At 36.5% G+C, this 19,117-nt stretch overlaps 1 protein-coding gene across 1 annotated transcript; it reads left to right on the forward strand.

Annotated features, from left to right (window-relative positions):
- Positions 1–2,692: 2,692 nt before the first annotated feature.
- On the forward strand, positions 2,693–17,007 carry LOC107780508 (outer envelope protein 64, mitochondrial). The gene is made up of 13 exons (XM_075223026.1): positions 2,693–3,016; positions 3,170–3,322; positions 4,325–4,449; positions 4,867–4,992; positions 8,294–8,476; positions 8,611–8,755; positions 10,637–10,805; positions 11,824–11,958; positions 12,071–12,271; positions 12,796–12,920; positions 12,997–13,048; positions 13,589–13,658; positions 16,567–17,007. The coding sequence occupies exons 1-13, from the start codon at positions 2,778–2,780 to the stop codon at positions 16,647–16,649; spliced, it is 1,806 nt and encodes a 601-aa protein (XP_075079127.1). The 5' UTR covers positions 2,693–2,777; the 3' UTR covers positions 16,650–17,007.
- The last annotated feature ends 2,110 nt before the right edge of the window (positions 17,008–19,117 follow it).

The following is a 19,117-nucleotide window of genomic DNA, read 5'->3' on the forward strand; positions in this document are numbered from 1 at the left end:
TGTGATTGACTTTGGATAGCAGTGGGATCGATTCTTTTCTTTGGCCGAGTTTGCTTATAACAACAGTTATTAGTCCAACATCGAGATGGCTCCATTTGAGGCTTTATATCGCCGGCGATGCCATTCGCCCATCGGATGGTTTGAGCCCGGCGAGGCTAGGTTATATGGCACTGATTTAGTGAAGGATGCCTTGGAGAAGGTAAAGTTGATTTAGGAGCGACTTCGCACATCACAATCCAAACAGAATAGTTACGCGGATCAAAAGGCGTGTGATTTATCATTTATGGTGGGCGAGAAGGTTCTCTTGAAAGTATCGTCGATAAACACACACACACACACACACACAAAGCATATGATATTGATACTACAAAAGGAAAAAAAGAATTCATATCTTGTAAATAGAGTATCTAAATGTGGTGATTAGCCTTGTAAATTATTTTAAAGAGGGATATGGGATGAAGACAAGAAGAAACGATATATTAAAAAAATAGTTATTTATACTAGAGAGATTATTCCAAAGGGGATAAGAAGGAGAATAAACATACACTAAAATAAAAAAGAAGGGATGGTAGAAAGAAAAAAAAGAAGAAGGTTAAATTAATGAGGAATAATTTGAATAAATATAAATCTACCACAAGAATATTTTTGTCTTGAAAAAATTAATTTTTTGCTTATGCTTTTGCTTGTTGGAAGAAGCTAGAATTTATTGTTTCTTTCTTAAAGAAAAACTACTTACTTCTATAACTTAAATTTAAAAAAAAAAAGGTGTTTTTTATTCAAAAATTACTTTTGCCTCCCAGAAGCTTGGTCAAACAAGCTCCTAGTATAGTACTCCATCTGTTTTAATTTAGATGAGATAGTTTGACTCAACATGAAGTTTAAGAAAAAAAGACTTTTGAAACTTCTCATTTGTGTGATTATAAAACTTTATTGGACCACGACATTTGTGTGATTATAAAAACTTCTCATCAACGATAAAATGAGTAGAAAGCGTGGGGCAGCCACTTTTTAATGTGGTATTTAGTTTTTATCCAGTATTTCTAATGCTGAGCAAAAATAGACACTACTCTATTAAAATTAATACGAAAAGATGATTTTACCCTTTCTTCATGAGTGTTGTGTAAATATTAAGGATATGGTATCCTTAACTTCATGAGTGTTGTGTAAATATTGTGAATATTTTGTCTTGAATATTTACACAGCACTCATGAAATTAAGGATATGATGTCCTAAAATTTAACAACAAAAGGTGCAAATACAAGTCACTTTGTCCTTAATATTTACACTACACTCATGAAGTTAAGGACACCATGTCCTAAATATTTACACAACACTCACGACGTTAAGAACACTATGTCCTTAACAATTACATTGCACACATGAAGTTACGGACACCATGTTCTTAACATTTACACCGCATATATGAAGTTAAGGACTTGATGTCCTAGAATTTAACAACATAAGGTGCAAATACATGACACTTTGTCCCTAATATTTACACATCACTCATGAAGTTAAGGATACCATATCCTTAATATTTATACAACACTTGTGAAGTTAAGGACACATGTCCTTAACATTTACACTGCACATATGAAGTTAAGACAGGATGTCCTAAAGTTTAAAACAAAATGTGCTAATTCATGATACTTTGTCCTTAATATTTACACAACACTCATAAAGTTAAGGATACCATGTCTAGCACATGAGTATTTTTGTTCGGACGGGTAAAAATTTATTAAAGCATTGGCTAAAGAATAAATACGTTTTAAATAATGGCTTAAGAGTAAATACATCTCTAATTAGTGGTTAACTGTGCACTTCCCTCATACGATTATGAATGATGATATTCGGGAGAAGGTTGGCGTGGCTCCCATTGATGACAAGATGCGGGAAGCGAGACTCAGATGGTTCGGGCACATACAAAAGAGAAGCCCAGATGTTCCGGTAAGGAGGTGTGAGCGGCTGGCTTTGGAGGGTAGGATAAGAGGTAGATGACGACCTAAGAAGTATTGGGGGAGAGGTGATGAAGCAGGACATAGCGAGACTTCAGATTTCCGAGGACATGACCTTTGATAGGAAGCTGTGGAGGTCGAGTATTAGGGTTGTAGGTTAGGAGGTAGTTGAGTCTTTCCTTACTTCGTACCTTTATGAGGCTAGTCCGATTTTTGTCGATTGAGCTAGTAGCAATGTTGTGTCTTACTACTCATTCGCTTTTCATAGTGCCGAGTCTATTCTGTCTATCGTTTTTGCTTTGCATCTACTTTCTCATTTTCATGCTGTTATTTACCTATAGTTTCTATTGTGGAATTAATATTGTCTCTTTTCGTCTTGTTGAACCGAGGGTCTTTCGGAAACAACCTCTTTACTCTCTTGGGGTCAGGGTAAGATCTGCGTACATACTATCCTCCCTAGACCCCACTAGTAAAATTTTGCTGAATCGTTATTATTATTGTACACTTTTCCCATAAAATGAAGAGTTTAAACTTAAATTATTTCTAATAGTAAAAATATATCATTCTTTTCGGAACGCCGTCTAAATTGCAAGATTAGTGATAGAATACGTGATAAAAGGAATTGTTTTCTTGTATCTTGCGAAAAAGGAAGATTCGCGCGTGAAGGAAACGCGCGCAAGCACGTGGAAGGTTCTACAGCTGCGCAGACAAAGCTCCTCTTAAACCCCATTTCCCTGTCCTCTCCTCTCTAAAACCCAAAAAATCAGTACTACCATTTCCTCTGTTCCTTAAACCCTTAAATTCGCCGACCAAACTTCGGTGATGACAAAATTATCGAAGCTAAATGTATCGAACCCCAAAGTCTGGGTTGTGATCGGCGTCGGTGTTGCCGGAATATTGATCCTGGCTGAAGTTCAACGGCGACGATTTAAAGCCAGAAACTCAATCAAAGAAGATTTTGGCGCGTTCATTGAACGCATTGAGCTGCTTCCGTTTCCTCAACCTCCTCCTCCCGCTGCTCCACTTTCCCTTTCTGCCCTCACTTTTGCTATCAAAGACAAGTTCTGTCACACTCCTCTGTTAAATAAATTTGGCCATTTGATAAAGAACAGTTTTTTTAAAAAAATTGTTCTTTTTGGACTAACATTTTGTTTTGATAATGCAATTTTGGACGTGGAATTGGTTTTAATTATTTTTTTTTCATGTACTTATAGTATTGATGTGAAGGAATCTGTGACGGGTTTCGGTAGTCCGGAGTGGAAGCGGACACATGAGGTGGCTACGAAGACAGCCATGGTCGTGACTGCTCTTTTGAAGAATGGTGCTACTTGTGTTGGAAAGACCATCATGGATGAATTTGGACTCGGGTAGCTATGCTTTTAATACTATTTATTGTTTGACATTAATCCCTTCTCATTTTATTTGACGATATTTATTTGGATACGGAGTTTCAAAAGTTAATTTGAATCATAGGTATGTTTGGTATGAAGGAAGTCATTTTCCATGGAAATATTTCCTAGAAAATGTTTCCTGGAAATATTTCCTAGAAAATGTTTTCTAGTATTTGGTTGGTGAGTGAAATTTTTCCCCAGAAGAAATATATATTAAAGATTAACAATAATATCAACAAATGGGAGAGTGTTTTGAAGAAATTTTGGGTACTAGAGATTAATGGTAATGTCTAAGTTTTAATTGAAACGAATAATATGAAGTTAGAAATGAGATAGTTGTAAGGCAAATGACTTCAGCCCACAAGTGAGAGAGATCATTTTCCTCCTTTTAATGGAAAATGTTTTTCATGAGAAATGACTCCGTCTTACCAAACACCATGAAATGATCTCCTCATGAAATACATTTTCCAGAAAGTCATTTTCCCTCGTACCATACACACCCTGTATATCTATTAGATAAATAAGAATAGTCTTTTATCTTTGATCGCTTTTTGGTGCACTCATATAGCCCCTACTTGTCTAGAAGATTGGCGTCTTTTGTAGAGAATTATGTTTTGATGTAAATTCTCTACTTTTTGGTATACTTCTTGTATATGGGAGTTTTTTTTCCCTTTTGATTAATACAATTTACCTTATAAAAAAAATCTATTAGATAAACATTAAATTAACCATGAACAGTAGTTTGATAGAGAAAACATCTCATCAAAATTGAACTGAATCATTTGATGAATTTGAATTCTTACAAGTTGTGAAAGATGTATAGGAATGGAATGGTAACAAACATTCTAGAATGTCTCAAAATGGAAAGAGTGTTTGAAAAGTTGGGATGGAGAGAGTATGATTTTCAGCTATATCAATGGCTATTATTGGACGCTGCACTAAGCCACTAACACCCCCCCCCTCCCCCGAATGTTTCAGGGTTACTGGAGAGAATCTGCACTGCGGTACTCCAACAAATCCAAAAGTGCCATCTCATATTCCAGGTGGCTCATCCAGTGGCTCGGCTGTTGCTGTTGCAGCTGAACTAGTTGATTTTGCTCTAGGTATGGGTTTTCAATTGAAGTTACAGTTATTAAGAGTCACTGATTCAAAGATTTCCTCTTCTTGTGTTCCCTGTTTCATTTTGATTAAGCCATAATGGTTTAAAGTATGCATATGATGCATAAATATGTTGGACCTGCTGAAGATATATTCTTGCTGTGGTCAAGGCCTCCTCTTTGGTGCCTTCCTTTTTCTTTTGGATAATTTAATGTCAGACTCTTTTTTCCTCATCTTAGATATGTGTGAAGTAGTTTCACCACATTTCTGACTGTACTGGACTAATAAAAAAAGACCTATGGATTTTATTTTTACGAGGTTGATTGGTTTCTGTTTAACTAGATTGGAGTGGTAACAATTTGTAAAAGGATTTGACTTCAGATTCAGAAAATTAGATGGTTACAGAGGCTGAATTATTTCAGGTACTGATACGACTGGGTGCATTAGAGTACCAGCAGCATTTTGTGGTGTCTTTGGGTTTAGACCGTCACATGGGGCCATATCAACTATTGGCATCCTGCCTGTATCGCAAAGTTTGGACAGTATTGGTATGTATAATTTCGTTATCTCCAATTACCACAGTATTTGCTTTGTGACTTATCAAAACAATGTCCAGGAGGCCAAAATCTTTATCTGCAGTTGTATGTAAGCAGTTAATGAAGAGGTAGAAATAGTCTCCCAGCAAAAGTCCCTTAACTTTTTATTGCAAAATGCATTGGTGGAAACCAGGATAATAAAAAGTTCTTCCCTTTTTCATATTAGAACAGCACCAAAAAAAGGAGAAAAAAAGTTGAAAAGTTTTTATGCTAAATGGGATAAAAAGGAACTTTTACCTGTTCTCTTCTTTACTGTTGAAGGCCAATCCAGCCCCAATTTCTGATACTTTTCACAACCATAAAACTAGTTGTCACAAGAACCTATTAGAACATGTGTTGATTTATTAGGCAGCTATTTAATTGGTCTAATGTAAATTAGGTGGCTTCCTCAGGAATAAATAAGTTAATGAATTAAAGGAAATAATAAAAAACTACAATATTTAGTACTGATACACAAGGACTTGGAAACATTTCTATTGCAAGAGCATTCCTGGATATTTTAAAGTTAAGTGTTGTTTCTAAATTCTTAATGCGCGCAGGATCTTAGAGGATACTCCATATTTTTCAACTTTATCTTTAGCTACATCGCTAGCAACCTATTTCTGCATTCTCCAGTCCATCTTGTTGAGATTTCTTCTTTGGCATTGTCCAACTTGTCACTTATTTGTAAAAATAACGTGCCCCATCTATTTGTCTTGTCAAATTTGTCGACTGGCCACGCCAGAAGGTATGTTTTCTTAAGGTGAATACAACGGTAAAAACATACTCCAGAATCCTCCTCAGCGCCCCATGCCTCACATGCTAGGTCTAGTACTGTCATTAACAACCATGTCAACAGTCCACATTAGCTGCCACATTCACAGCCATGTGAATAACCAGTCAAGTCAACAATCTACTTCAGCTGACTGATCTAGTTAGCTGTCTAGGTCAAATGACATCTCCAATCACCTCACGTCAATTGACCTGTGAAGTCAACATTTCGTATAGTAGACATGTCCACTCAACTGCCCACATTTTTTACAAATTCGAAAATGCTATTAATGTTTTTTTTTTATCATGTTTTGATTCTATTTGCAAAATGTTAGATTCAGGCCATTATCAAGTATAATTGGGACAAATTCATACACAAGTTTGAAGTAGAGTGTTAAACTATTTCAGATTTATGAGGCAGCTACTTAATGTTATGAGGTAATTAGGTGACCACTGTATTAGTGTTAGCAACTTTGGTGTATGGTTAATGAAGCTATCCCATAATTAGAAGGATAGGAAATCATAGTAAATAAAGTAACTTTGTATCTGTAAATAAAATCAATAAAAACAGAGGACCATTCTCACGTATTCTGAAATATTCAGTTCTCTCTAACTTAGTTCTTTGCACTACCATCACTATCGTTTCTTACAACGCTTTCCTTCCTAATTGCCCCCAGCGTTCGTCTCCTATTGTCGGTATTGGCCCAATAAAGTACTTTTACCATAGGTGTTCTTTCCAATCCATGCATTTCACCATTCCCCTGGAAATATCCGCTGCCCATATTGTATTCCAGCTTGGTACTTTCACTGCTTCTCAAGGATTGATCTTTAGGATTTGAAGGTGGACATAAAGCCATCTACAGATTCTTAGCTAGCGTTTGGACATAGATTTGGTTAAAATTTGAAAAAAATAAGTTTTTAAAGATGAGATAAAGAATGATTTTTGAAAGTTGAAATTGTGTTTGGATATGCATTATACTTGAAAAGAATTTGAAGTTCTGTGAGTAGAAAACTTCAAAAACTACTCTAGAGATGCTTATGGGATTTGAAGATTTTGTTTTCAAATCTGCCAAAAATGGTTAAAATCTATAAACAAACGGATATTTGAAAACAAGCTCCCAAATTCTATGGCCAAATGGGAGCTAAACTCTCAATCATTTCTTGTAACGCTTGCATCCCCCGTATTACTGTCGATGCTTATTCTCCAAATAACGTCATTGCCTTTTCTAGGAAAAAGGTCCGCGAACCTTGGGCACTTCATCTCTACGTGGCATTGGTCTATCAGGCTCTCGCTCATTGCAGGAAACTTTCTACTGTCGCATCCCTTAGGAGTGTAAGTCGTGTCCCTCTCCCTCTGTGGCTGATCATCTGCTCAGATCAACTATTGATTATTGAGTTGGTGAGCAATTCTTTCATCTACTACTAGTAGCTAATCAAACACATTCCTATGGATACAATTTTTAAATATTGGATTTTCATTCCTCCTTTTGTTCCTTCGCTTCTTCCTTCTTCTGATCCTCAACATGTGGACTATAGCGGACTTTACTGTTGTTCTCCTCCTTCCAGAGGCAGGTCCTTACCAAGTTTGGTGGATAAGATTGCATGCTCATATCTAAGAGTGAGTAGTACTTCCGTTGAAACCATATTAATTATGATTATGTTAACCTTTGATAAGCGCTGGGACCACTGCCATCGTCTTGATGTTGCTCAATGGCTATCCAATTACAAACTTGTGGCTCCCGAGTCAATCGCCCTCAGTCCTCTGCTACTCCTTTTTTGTTACCATAAAACCTGCAGAAGGTGTTCCATATTGACTAGGTTTGTGTAATCGTACTTGGGGGTGCCTGGTGGGAAATTTGCAACTGTGCGCCGTTTTGCCATCTACTGTTCTAGACATTTTAGCTGCAAATACATTTAAAATAAAATGCATGAATGGAAGTGGGTTAAGGGACTATTGCAGGGAAAAAGAGATTATATTAGGTCTACAGGTCAGTCAACCTTGTATAGGCGAGTGAACAATTGAGCCGATAAATGTTGGTTGATCATATATCCATTCATTAAATTTCCTTGAATCATAGTATCCTTTCATATTTTATTCCTTCATCTAATTGCGATGATCTATTCTTTAAAAGAATCAACAATGGACAATTTATTATGTATCACAAAAGTAAACACCAAACTAACAAAAGACACTGAGAACAAAGATATGTTCGATGACTGGTTGATACAAGAAGTTCGGTAAAAGCAATGGGGGGAATTGCGTAGTAAATACTCATGACTGAGGCGTATCTGGATCATTTTATAGATGCCTTGGCTAATGTGTTGATGGTAAAGCTGAAATTTCAGCTTCTGAAGTTTGATTAACTGAAAATTAAGATGGTCACTGTTATTTAAAAAAAAAAGTTTACATTGGTCACTATTGGAAAAATATGCAGAATTCTCAGGTATTAGTGCTAGGCATTATATCAGTTTCAATTTTTGATGATGGCAATGCCTTTATTAGGATGGTTGGCCCGTGATCCATCTGTGCTGCATCGAGTTGGACATGTTTTACTTCAGTTAGCATCAGTTGAACCTAAGAGGACAAGATGCTTTGTCATAGCTGATGATCTTTTTCAGCTGTGTAAAGTACCAAAGCAGAAGACGATGTATGTTGTGAGCAAAGTAATAGAAAAATTATCTGGATGTAAGTTGCAGGTTGCCTTGTCCTTTTTCCTCCTAATTTATAAGTATTACAATTCTTCGATGCAGTCATTCGGGTGGCAGATGCTGGTATTATCTACTTCCTTTGTATCACTTATTTTTCTTGTATTTGCACAGACCAGACACCGAAACATCTGAACCTTGGGCAGTATATTGCATCAAATGTACCCAGCTTGAAAGGTTTCCGTGAAGAATCAATCAACCAGCAAAATGGGATGTCTACCCTGACGGCTCTCTCTTCTGTGATGTTTCTTCTTCAAAGGTCATGCACATGCCATTCTTTGATGGGCTAGTCTATTTTCTTACAAGAAAGACTTTTTAAGCTGCTCTTATTATGCTTTCCACTGTCTGATAACATGTCCTGCTATGTGCCGTATCTTAGCGGTTTATAATTTAATATGCACCAGAATTGGTTTCAGAAAATTTTGAGCAACTCATTTGCTGGATTCTCTCTTCACAAGAATCTCTGTCCACGAAAATCTCCAAAGCCCTTTCTCTCTCTCTCTCTCTTTCTCTCTCTCTCTCTCTCTTTTGGAGCGAAAGCTAATAGCATCTGGCTACAGTTTAGTTATGGCCTCCTGCATTGGGTTGACCACCTTGAGAGATAGCAGTGTTTGTCTATGTGAGGAACCTCAGGCATGCATGTGCAAAACATTGAGCTGCCCTCCAGCGTGGTTTATTTGTTGGCAAGATCATTGCTTCTTTCTTGCAACACCTCCTGTACCTTCCTGGGTTCCATCTGCATGGAGATAGTTTGTTTCCCAGAGGTTCTCCGTTTACCTTTTCTTTTCTGGCGTTGGAAATCTCATCTTTGAGTTCTGTAAATCCATGGGGAGCTGTGCCTTTTAAAGCCGTGAAAGTGAATACTTTATCCCTCCGCATACCACTTTGATCTAAGAAGATGGTTGTTTCTCTCCTTCAACGAGAGTCCACTGTGTGTATATTCTTCTTTTCCTCATCTTCACTAAAGTCTTGGTTCACCTGTAGAATAAAGAAAGCTACTTAAGAAATAGTCTCAAGTTTATGGACAACTCTAGATCTGGTTCGTAGTAAACTAATTATTTGATACTCTTGCACATTAGATGATGCATAAACTCATTATGAAGTATTTGGCATAGAGGGGATACTGGAATTGGAGCTGAATGGTTTCATATTCGAAAACCCACTTTTTGATCCTATTCTAAATTGTTCTGCTGTTTCGCTAAATTCTCAATCATGACCATATATTCATCTAGCAAATGTAGTAGGATTCTTACCTTTGCTTTGTTCACTATATCTGGAAGACTTCTGTATAATTTATGATCTATAACCAAAGCAACTATGGGGCATTCCAGCACTGGCAGTGTATGTTTCACCAAGCCACTTTCACCTTGAAACTTTCAACCGCTAGCTGGAGTTTTTCATAGCTTAAAGCACTCCACCTTGTCAATATATCAATAACTTTGTCAAAACTGCAATTATTTGGAAGTTAAGTAGCACGTGACTTGTTAATTGATAGTTATAGTGCTGCATTTTGCACTTTTAGCAGTAAAGCACTGACAACCATCTGCAAGGTGCTGTTGATTTTCTCTATTAGTAGTAAAGCGCTGACGGATAGCAGGTACTGGTGGGAAATGTCGAACTGGATTTTTGCCTGTAGGGCTTAGTTCAAGTGGCAAAGGTTGAGGGGCTTATGACTTAGGTCACAGGTTCGGGCTCTGCGCCATGTGAACTAAGCCTGTTGTTTAAGTGGAGAAGGGTAGGGGGTGGACCAAGTATCCCTGAGTTTCGAAGGCTGCGGCCGGTCCGAGACAGATTTCTCAGTCATTAAAAACAATTTTAGCGGACTGGATTTTTTTTTGGGATAAGTAAATATCAACTGGATTTATTTTTGAATCAGATAGGAGCATTTAGTATTCTCTTTATTTTTGTTGCCTTTCGAGAAAGATTGCTTTACGTGGTTCACTGTGGTATGCCTTTTAGTGTACTATTTCTCATGTTTGTCTAAACTTAGTTTATAGACATACTCAGCAGCTGCATCTGTGCTATCTCTGTTATCTCTGTTTTTTTCCTCTTCATCCTGCCTTATCTCGTCGATAATTCTGATGTAGTCGAGGCTTTGATTTCCCCATGACCATCATCTCTGTTGCTTAATTTTTCTCAGATATGAGTTTAAAACAAATTATGAAGAATGGATGAAAGCGGTGAAACCAAGGTTAGGTTCTAAAGTCTCCGCTCATGTTGCTGCAGCAATGACCTCGACTCCTGAGAATATTAAAATTCTTTACAAAGTTAGGACCGAGATGCGAGTTGCTATGCAGAATCTTTTGAAGGTATCTTTCGGCAGCTTAAATATGAAACAAAAAATTCTTGTTTATTATGATTCCTTTTTCCTCATACATCCTCTTTTCCTACTTGACTTTTTGGGGTTGGTGTTTTTTTTTTTTTGTGGGGGTGGGGGGGTGGGGGGTGGGGTTTGAGGTCTGAGATTTTACCACTCCGTTGGTGGCAGCTATGAGGTACCATTAGCTTCTCATCTTCATCAATACCACTTAAATGTTCAAACAACTTTGGGTACAAATGTCAAGGAAACAGTTTGAAAAGTTTACCATGTCACTTACCACTTTAATCTCTGATGCAATATAACACTTGGTCTTGCATCCCATTTCATGTAACATGTTTGTGTTTTGGGTTGTCCCACAATGTTTGGCATGTACAATACATCAGAAAAAGTAGGGAGTCATTTGGTTGGCCAGAAACAGTCATATCACATATAGTATTGGACTATTGGTGATGGGCCTTTGGTTGTTAAATAGAAAAGGATTCGTAACACTCATGTATAGTTAGTGATTTGGTTACTCTCTCAAAACCCCTCTGCTTCGATTTCTTTTATCCCTCAAATAGAGTATCGTGTTACAGGATGGTCGATGTCATTAACCAATTTGTTAGCTATTCCCTTTTTATAATGCCCCCACTAGTATGGTCCTTTGTATTACAATTCCAATGTATCATAATCCCACTTTTTACATCCAACTATTGTATCGGCATATCTAATGGCATGTTAAAGCTATACAATCATGTATAGATTTAACTATCAAAGAAACTTTCTACACCAATTTAATAATGAGTTCAACATTACCTTCTAGACTATCAATGTATTTATCTCACAGAGATCCCTGATTCCTCTGCTTGACCACATGACATAAAATAATGTTTCTAAGAGTTGAATGTAAAAAAATGACCTCAGTTCATTCTAAAGCCAGACAATCTTTACTCTGATTTTCATGTTTGTGGTATCTATTTGATCTTCATGGAATATGCATCTCAAGGACTCACTTTTTTTATTTGAAGAACAATAGCATATTGGTACTTCCGACGACCGCAGATCCTCCTTCAAAATTAAAGTCAAGGAAAGGTCTATCGGCTGAAGTTCATGATAGACTATTTGCCTTATTGAGCATTGCCAGTATGTCAGGTTGCTGTCAGGTAATTTCATTTGCAGTATTCAAGCATCATGCTGTACTTAGTCTTCCCCATACTTCAGATTTCTTTCCATTCTTTAGTGATTTCATATTCTGTTCCTTGTTTTGAATGTCAGGCTTCCATTCCTTTTGGAGAACATGATAACTATCCTATATCCCTGTCATTTATTGCATCTCATGGGACTGATAAGTTTCTACTTGACACTGTCTTGGATATGTATTCGTCTCTTCAAGAGGAAGTAAGCATACAATCCAGTGCATCACCATTATCGGATACCAATGGGAGCATTGATGCATCTGAACTTTTGAAAGAAAAGGTTTTGTTCTACTCTTTTTCTTTTAATATGTTAAGGTCAACTGCTTAGTTTTGTTCAACATGATTATATTCAGTTCCTTAATTCTCTTTGTGGCATCAAACTGTTTTATATCCTCATCCGACAGGGTACAAAGACCTGAAGTATAATTCACATCTCCTTGTTACAGCTTTTTAGCTCCCAGCACTGGTATTCAATATTATCTCTGATGAGCAGCATGGGGGGCACTTAAAAATATTAACTTTGACTTTCATTCTCTACTCCAAAGAAGAAGAGTCCGCTAATAAGACATACAAGAAACATTCAATTTCACAACGATTGTTGTAACATTGATTTCCAGTCGATTTGCTACTGCTAAGTGGTTACCGTAATCCTAGCAAATTTTTAATTTCAGTCATAAGTAACAGCATATGCAATATGGAATAATGTTGTGCATAATAGTTATCCATATTCACTTTACTATCTTCTGAAAGTTATGGGTTCTTTCATTAGTATGTTCTTCTAATTTATCATGGTGTTTTGTGTAGGGAAATGCTGCATATAAGGGCAAGCAGTGGAACAAAGCCGTGAGCTACTATACAGAAGCAATAAAATTGAATGATAACGCCACATACTATTGCAACAGGGCAGCTGCTTACTTAGAATTGGGGTGGTATGATAAAAAATCATGTAGAACAACTTCTTCAGCGCTTGAGGTTCTAATTTATTTATTTACGTTTCACTTGCAGCTTTCGACAAGCTGAAGAGGACTGTACTAAAGCAATTTTACTTGATAAAAAGGTATCAGGAGAAATTTAATTTCTGGAATTGTGCAACTGATATTAAGTGCACTCTTTTTTCTGAGTTGTACTCTAATCTAACACTCCTTTGTAATATTATTCCAAAATAATACTAGTATTCAACTAAGTTGCTCCGACACGGCAGTTTTAAGTGCTCCACCCGTGTCGACACGACACTAGTATGGGTGTTGGTATGGGATCCGTACCGGATTTGGTCAAACAATATTGGGTACTTTAATCACGACGGACGAAAAAATTCGAGAGTAGATACAATTTGATTTCTGAAATCAGAACCAAAACTAGGGTAAATCTGTAGCATACTTGATCTAGGAAATCAATATTTACTTATCTACAACTTGAGAATAAAAAAGAAATTCACACTTTACAAGCTATACATAAAGTTAATTACGTGAGAGCTTAATTATGTAAGGTTAGACTCATACTATTCTACTTTTTCCACTTGTAGCTTAGGTTAATTATTTGATGCATGTATGATCCAAATGTATTCTCACTTGGCGGAATTTATTTATTTTAATTGCAGAATGTAAAGGCTTATTTGAGACGGGGAACAGCTAGGGAGTCGCTTCTCTTCTATAAAGAGGCTCTACAAGGTGAGGTTATGGTGCTTCTATGTGACTCTGTCCGTTGCAAGGTGCATCTTTCCTGTTCATTTGCGTTCTTTCTGCAATGAATTCTTGTTGTAAGTGTTTATCAGATATTGATTCCATTTTGTGTAGGAAGAAATATTTGAATTGCACAGAATTTGCTCAGGGTTGATATCTCCGTATCACTAAGAGCTCTCCGGAGCTAATGACAAGGACAATTACCAAATTTAACTTAGTCATGTCATGTGAATTTTAAAAGTTGGTAGCTTGATATAGATTTATTCTACGCATTTTGGGGGGGGGGGGGGGGTTGGGTGGCGGGGTATTTTCTGGTTTTGCTGCTATTTTGTTTTTTAGTGCCTTGTGTGTCACGAAGATGAATGTGGCAAAAATGAGAATATTGAGATGGATGTGCGAGTATACCAGGGTAGATAAGATTAGAATGAAGTTACTCGGGACAAGGTGGGAGTAGCTCCTGTGGAGGACAAGATGTGGGAAGCGAGACTTGGAGCCTGTTTGGCCAAGCTTCTCAGAGGTCAAAGTACTTTTTTTGTCAAAAAGGTACTTATTTGAAAATATGAGGCGTTTGGCCAAAACCGAGAAGTGCTTTTAAGCAGCAACATAAGCAATTTTTCTGCTTTTGAGAAGAAGCTACAACTTCTAGCTTCTTTCAAGAAGCAACAACATACCCAGCAAAATCCCACTAGTGGAGTAGAATCGCTTTCCCTTACTAGGTTTAGGAATCCATAATTCTTCAAGAAGACGAGATTAACCCAGATCAAAAGAAAGCTTCTTATCAAGAGACAGATTACAGGAGAAAGCCCTATATCAGATGGCTTTATCTGCCTTTAGAGAATAAGAGAAGAAAAGCCCTAGAGGAAGGGAAGGGAAGCCTCACAATAAGAGACTTTCTGGGAAGGGTAGAGTGTACGCAGACCTTATCCCTACCCCGAAAGAGTAGAGAGGTTGTTTTCGGGAGACCCTCGGCTCAACAGTTCTGTCAACTGTCTTATAAATATGCATCCAAAATAACATTAGTAGAGCCTTTACATATTTGTACAAAAATATGATACAGTTCCTTATGCCTTCCCACAAAAAGCAGAAGCAGAAAATTAATTCTTTCAAGACATAAATATCCTAACTGTAAAATTATATTTCCTAAATCATCCCTTATTAATTTAACCTTTACGTTTTTTCTTTCTACCATCTCTTTCTTTCTCTTTTTTATATTTACCGTATTTTTATTTTTCTTCTCTTATTCCTATTTAGAATAATCTCTCTACTATAAATAGATATCTTCTTTTCTCTTCCGCCGTTTCTTCTTAGTCTCCTATTACTCTTTGAAATAACAATGTTAATCACCATATCCAAGCATTTTCTTCGTAAGGTATGATTTTTTTCTCTTATAGTATACCAATATTATATGATCTCCACTTTGTAGTTTTATTTATATATTTTCTTGGCATGCATGCATATAATATAGTTGATAATGTAATATTACCTAGTTTGTTTTTCTCAAGAATTGGTAGTGTTTTTTATACATGTAACTTGTAAGCACATATGTTCCTACTAATATTATTGCTTTTATATGCTTAGTGCTAATATTGGTTCCTCTTGATATATATATATATATATATATATATATATACATATACATATATTACTTTATGTCTTATACTTTAATATAATTACATAAAAATTTAAAAATAATTAAATTCTCTTATAATAAATATCTAAGATTGCTCTTTTTTAAATAATGCTAATGTAAAACTAATTTTTATTCTCCTTTACCGTAATTTGACACTCAAAAGTACTTGTTGGAAAGATTGGCCAAACACAATTCGCTTATTAAATATCGCAAAAAGTACTTCTCAAATGAATTGACCAAACACAAACTGTTAATCTATGAAAAAGTACTTTTTCGAAAAGCACTTCTGAACAAAAGTACTTTTCAAAATAAGTAGTTTTTGGTAGCTTAGCCAAAAGGGCTCTTAGATGGTTCAAACATGTGAAGAGGAGAGGCGGTGATTGCCCAGCAAGGATGTGTGAGAGGTTGGTCGTGAAGGGCTTTTGGCGAGGTTGGGGTAAGCCAAAGAAGTATTGGGAATAGGTGATTAGGCAACACATGGCGACGCTCAAGCTTACCGAGTATATGACCCTTGATAGGAAGGTGTGGAAGTTGAGAATTAAGATAGAAGGTTAGGTAGCCTAGCGTCTACCTTGTTCATACCAGTAGTTTTAGTGCATTACTTAGTGCTAATCTTGTATTTCTTATTCTCAGATTTTTGTTATTACCTGTCGATTTTTGCGCTTTCGTTTTCTGATTGCTTTGCTGTGTTACTGCTTCTTGTTATTTCCTGCTTTTTACCTTTCCTGAGCTTTTTAATCTTCTTTACCTTTATATTTTTCCTAAGCCAAGAGTCTACCAAAAACCTCTCTACTTTCGCAAGGTAGGAGTAAGGACTGCGTACACACTACCTTCCCAAGACTCCAAATGTGAGATACCACTGGTTTTTTGTTGTTGTTGTGTCACGGGGCAGCTATTTAAGTAGCAGTAGGTGTGGACACCTCTGCACCATTGCTTTTGGCTCGAAGCTCTCACTATATACATAAATTTAATGTGTGCGTGTGTGAATTAAAAACGTTATAATCAATTTGTAACCACTTTCCCATTGACCATATTATTCACTCTAATTTTTTGTCACTTCCATTTTTTCCATGGTTCATGTTAAACATGAACTATATTTCCTTTTTTTCGTTGTGATATCAAAAGTAGAACCATATTTGTTGAAGACACTTGTAAAACTGCACAGATATCAGTTTTAGGTTGATGGTGTATCCTCCCCAGAGATGGGATTCTGTTTTCCTTTTAGTTTGGTTGTTCATTAATTTACTGTGAATTTGGACATTCCAGATTTCAGACATGCACTCGTTCTGGAACCGCAGAATAAGGTTGCCAGTCTGGCTGAAAAGAGACTCAGAAAGCTAATTAGTTGATCAAAGTGGTATAAGATGATGAGAGGGAATACTCCGAGAGGAAGATTAGCGGATTCATTTTTGCTTCTTTCTATACCGCTTGAGGCCGAGGATAATTTATAGGGACAAATTTTCCTGAGAATGCTTGGCTTGGAAACCAAGCTTCAAAATAGAAGTGCATGTATTTTCTCATGGATATCTCGTTTTCGTTGTCAAGTCTCCAAATGTAATTAATTCATCCATTGGAGAAAAATGGTGGTAGCATTGGCTAAAAATCATCTTGCTGCCCTTCCCCTGCCCATTTGATAAACAGAATTTCTAAGGATAAACTTTGGAGCTGGGTTTACACGTTGGATGCAAAGACATGGTATTCTCATTATGACTATGTTGTCCACTTTTATAGCGATCCGCGTACTGATTATATTGTGATTTTTTAAAGAAAGAAGTAGGTGTTTGGACATAAATATTTTGATTTTTTAAAGAAAAAGTAATATTTGAAATTAAGTTGAAAAATGATATTTGAAATTTGAAATTATGTTTGGACATACATTTCACTTGAAAAAATGTTATAATTTTATGGGCGAGAATTTCTTTTGAAATTATGTTTGGACATGCATTTTACTTTTTGGTTTTTGATAAAAAATTTCCAAAAATCTTTAAAAACTTGTAAATTTTGATAAAGATCTGTGGTAGACGTCATTTTTCACCACGACTGTCTGATTTGTTGACGGTATATCATTGCTTAACTCAATAGTTGAACGATACATCATCACTCATTAATAATAAGTAGTTCATCAAGCACTATTTGATTTGTTAACAATATTATTAAACTTACGTTTTCTTCCTAAGATATCTCTTACTTACTAACCAGGCACTGGAAGATGCTTTTAGGAAACTGTTTTCTTAAAAAATAAGCCATTTGGTATGGGGAGGTTAATCACTGGCATTGTCATTGTTTGTTTCATCGTCTGATTTGTGTAAAGTACAGCCCATTTATGTATTTATGTGGCTATATTGTCATTTACCCGGTCACCTTTTTGTCTGTCATACTAGTTTTTTCTTCTTAGTTTAATTTCCATAATTCTGAATTAAATTATCATTACATGAGGAGTTCGTAAATCTAAACTAAACAACTCCCAAGTCAACAGCTGGGGACAAAATGTCCCAGTGGAGTATAAAATAAAGTGCTCCAAAGTAAAAGCTTGAGCAAGGTATTAATCCTTCCAGCTAAACTAAACCAATTATGAAAATGGCTAAACAGCGAAGGAATTCTTTCTCGTCCTAATTTTGAAGTTGACTAACTGATTTTAATCATAGGTAAGCGTCAGCTCCCATGAAGAAAATAGAAGTCTTCTTATGTAAGCTCCAGTTTGCTAGTGAGTCCAATCCGCCAAGGTGTTCCAGCATGAATGTTTATAGCATTGATTAGGACTAGAGAATTATATAGGTCGAAATCTGACCACACGAGGAGCAGTATTAAAAGGAATGGCGAGGGGTCGATTAAGTCGTGGTCGTATTCATAAAACATCATAACAACGAGTATCCCGGCTGCTGCCGGGATCGAACTATCAGAAAGCTTGTACGGCAAAGTATATGTCGAGACATTTAAGGGGAACAACCAACGTACAATCAACGGATTAAGGCATTCTGACTAAGAACCGTTGGATAAAAGGGAATACTTACTATATATAGAGGGGGAAGATAACCAGAAAAGGGGGTCTGGTCTCTTTTAGAAAATAGAGGCAGAAGAACCGGAGAATGCTACAGGAGAAAAATAAGAGAAGTTTCGGATCTAGGCGGCAAATCTTTGTAATCATCTTTCTTGAATCAATAAAGATAGATCTCGCAGCTGTTAATGGCATTCCTTCTTTTCCTTCTTTTCCTTCTTTATTCTTACATTACGGAACAATACATCAAGAATGTAAGCATGTCATTTATATTTGATATCCTTTATAAGTCTTAAAGGTTCATGAGCTTGACTATATCTTATTCTCCTATTTAATGCACTTTGATCTAGAGCTAATTATCCTTGGCTAGGATTTATCCTCTATTTTCTCATTAATTAGTTTAACAAAAAGCTTAACACCTTTTGGTCAAACAATTTGGCGCCATCTGTGGGGATTTTCTAGCCAAAATCTTAATTCCCTCTAGATCTAAAGTCAACCAGAGTTTCACTTCCCGGTTGTCGTAGCTCACCCTCTCAGTATAAATACCAAATACCAACTTGAGAAAGTTATAGGCAAGCTTTTGAAATAACTAAGCCAATTAGGGTTAGGTCTCTACATGAAATCAAAATTAGGTCTGACGTCTATATAAAACCCATGCCTCGACTGTAGTGATGGGTTCGACACGTCGTATGTGTACTCAAAGTGGGATTACGACCACTACGCACTTAGCACGCCCACAATCCTATTTGTCGTATTAACTTTATATGCCGATCTATACTTCTGCCTCTTAGGAAGGGACGGTAGCCTACTGTGTGATTTTTT

The sequence above is a fragment of the Nicotiana tabacum genome, chromosome 10 (genome assembly GCF_000715075.1).
Source record: "Nicotiana tabacum cultivar K326 chromosome 10, ASM71507v2, whole genome shotgun sequence".
Lineage (NCBI taxonomy): Eukaryota > Viridiplantae > Streptophyta > Magnoliopsida > Solanales > Solanaceae > Nicotiana > Nicotiana tabacum.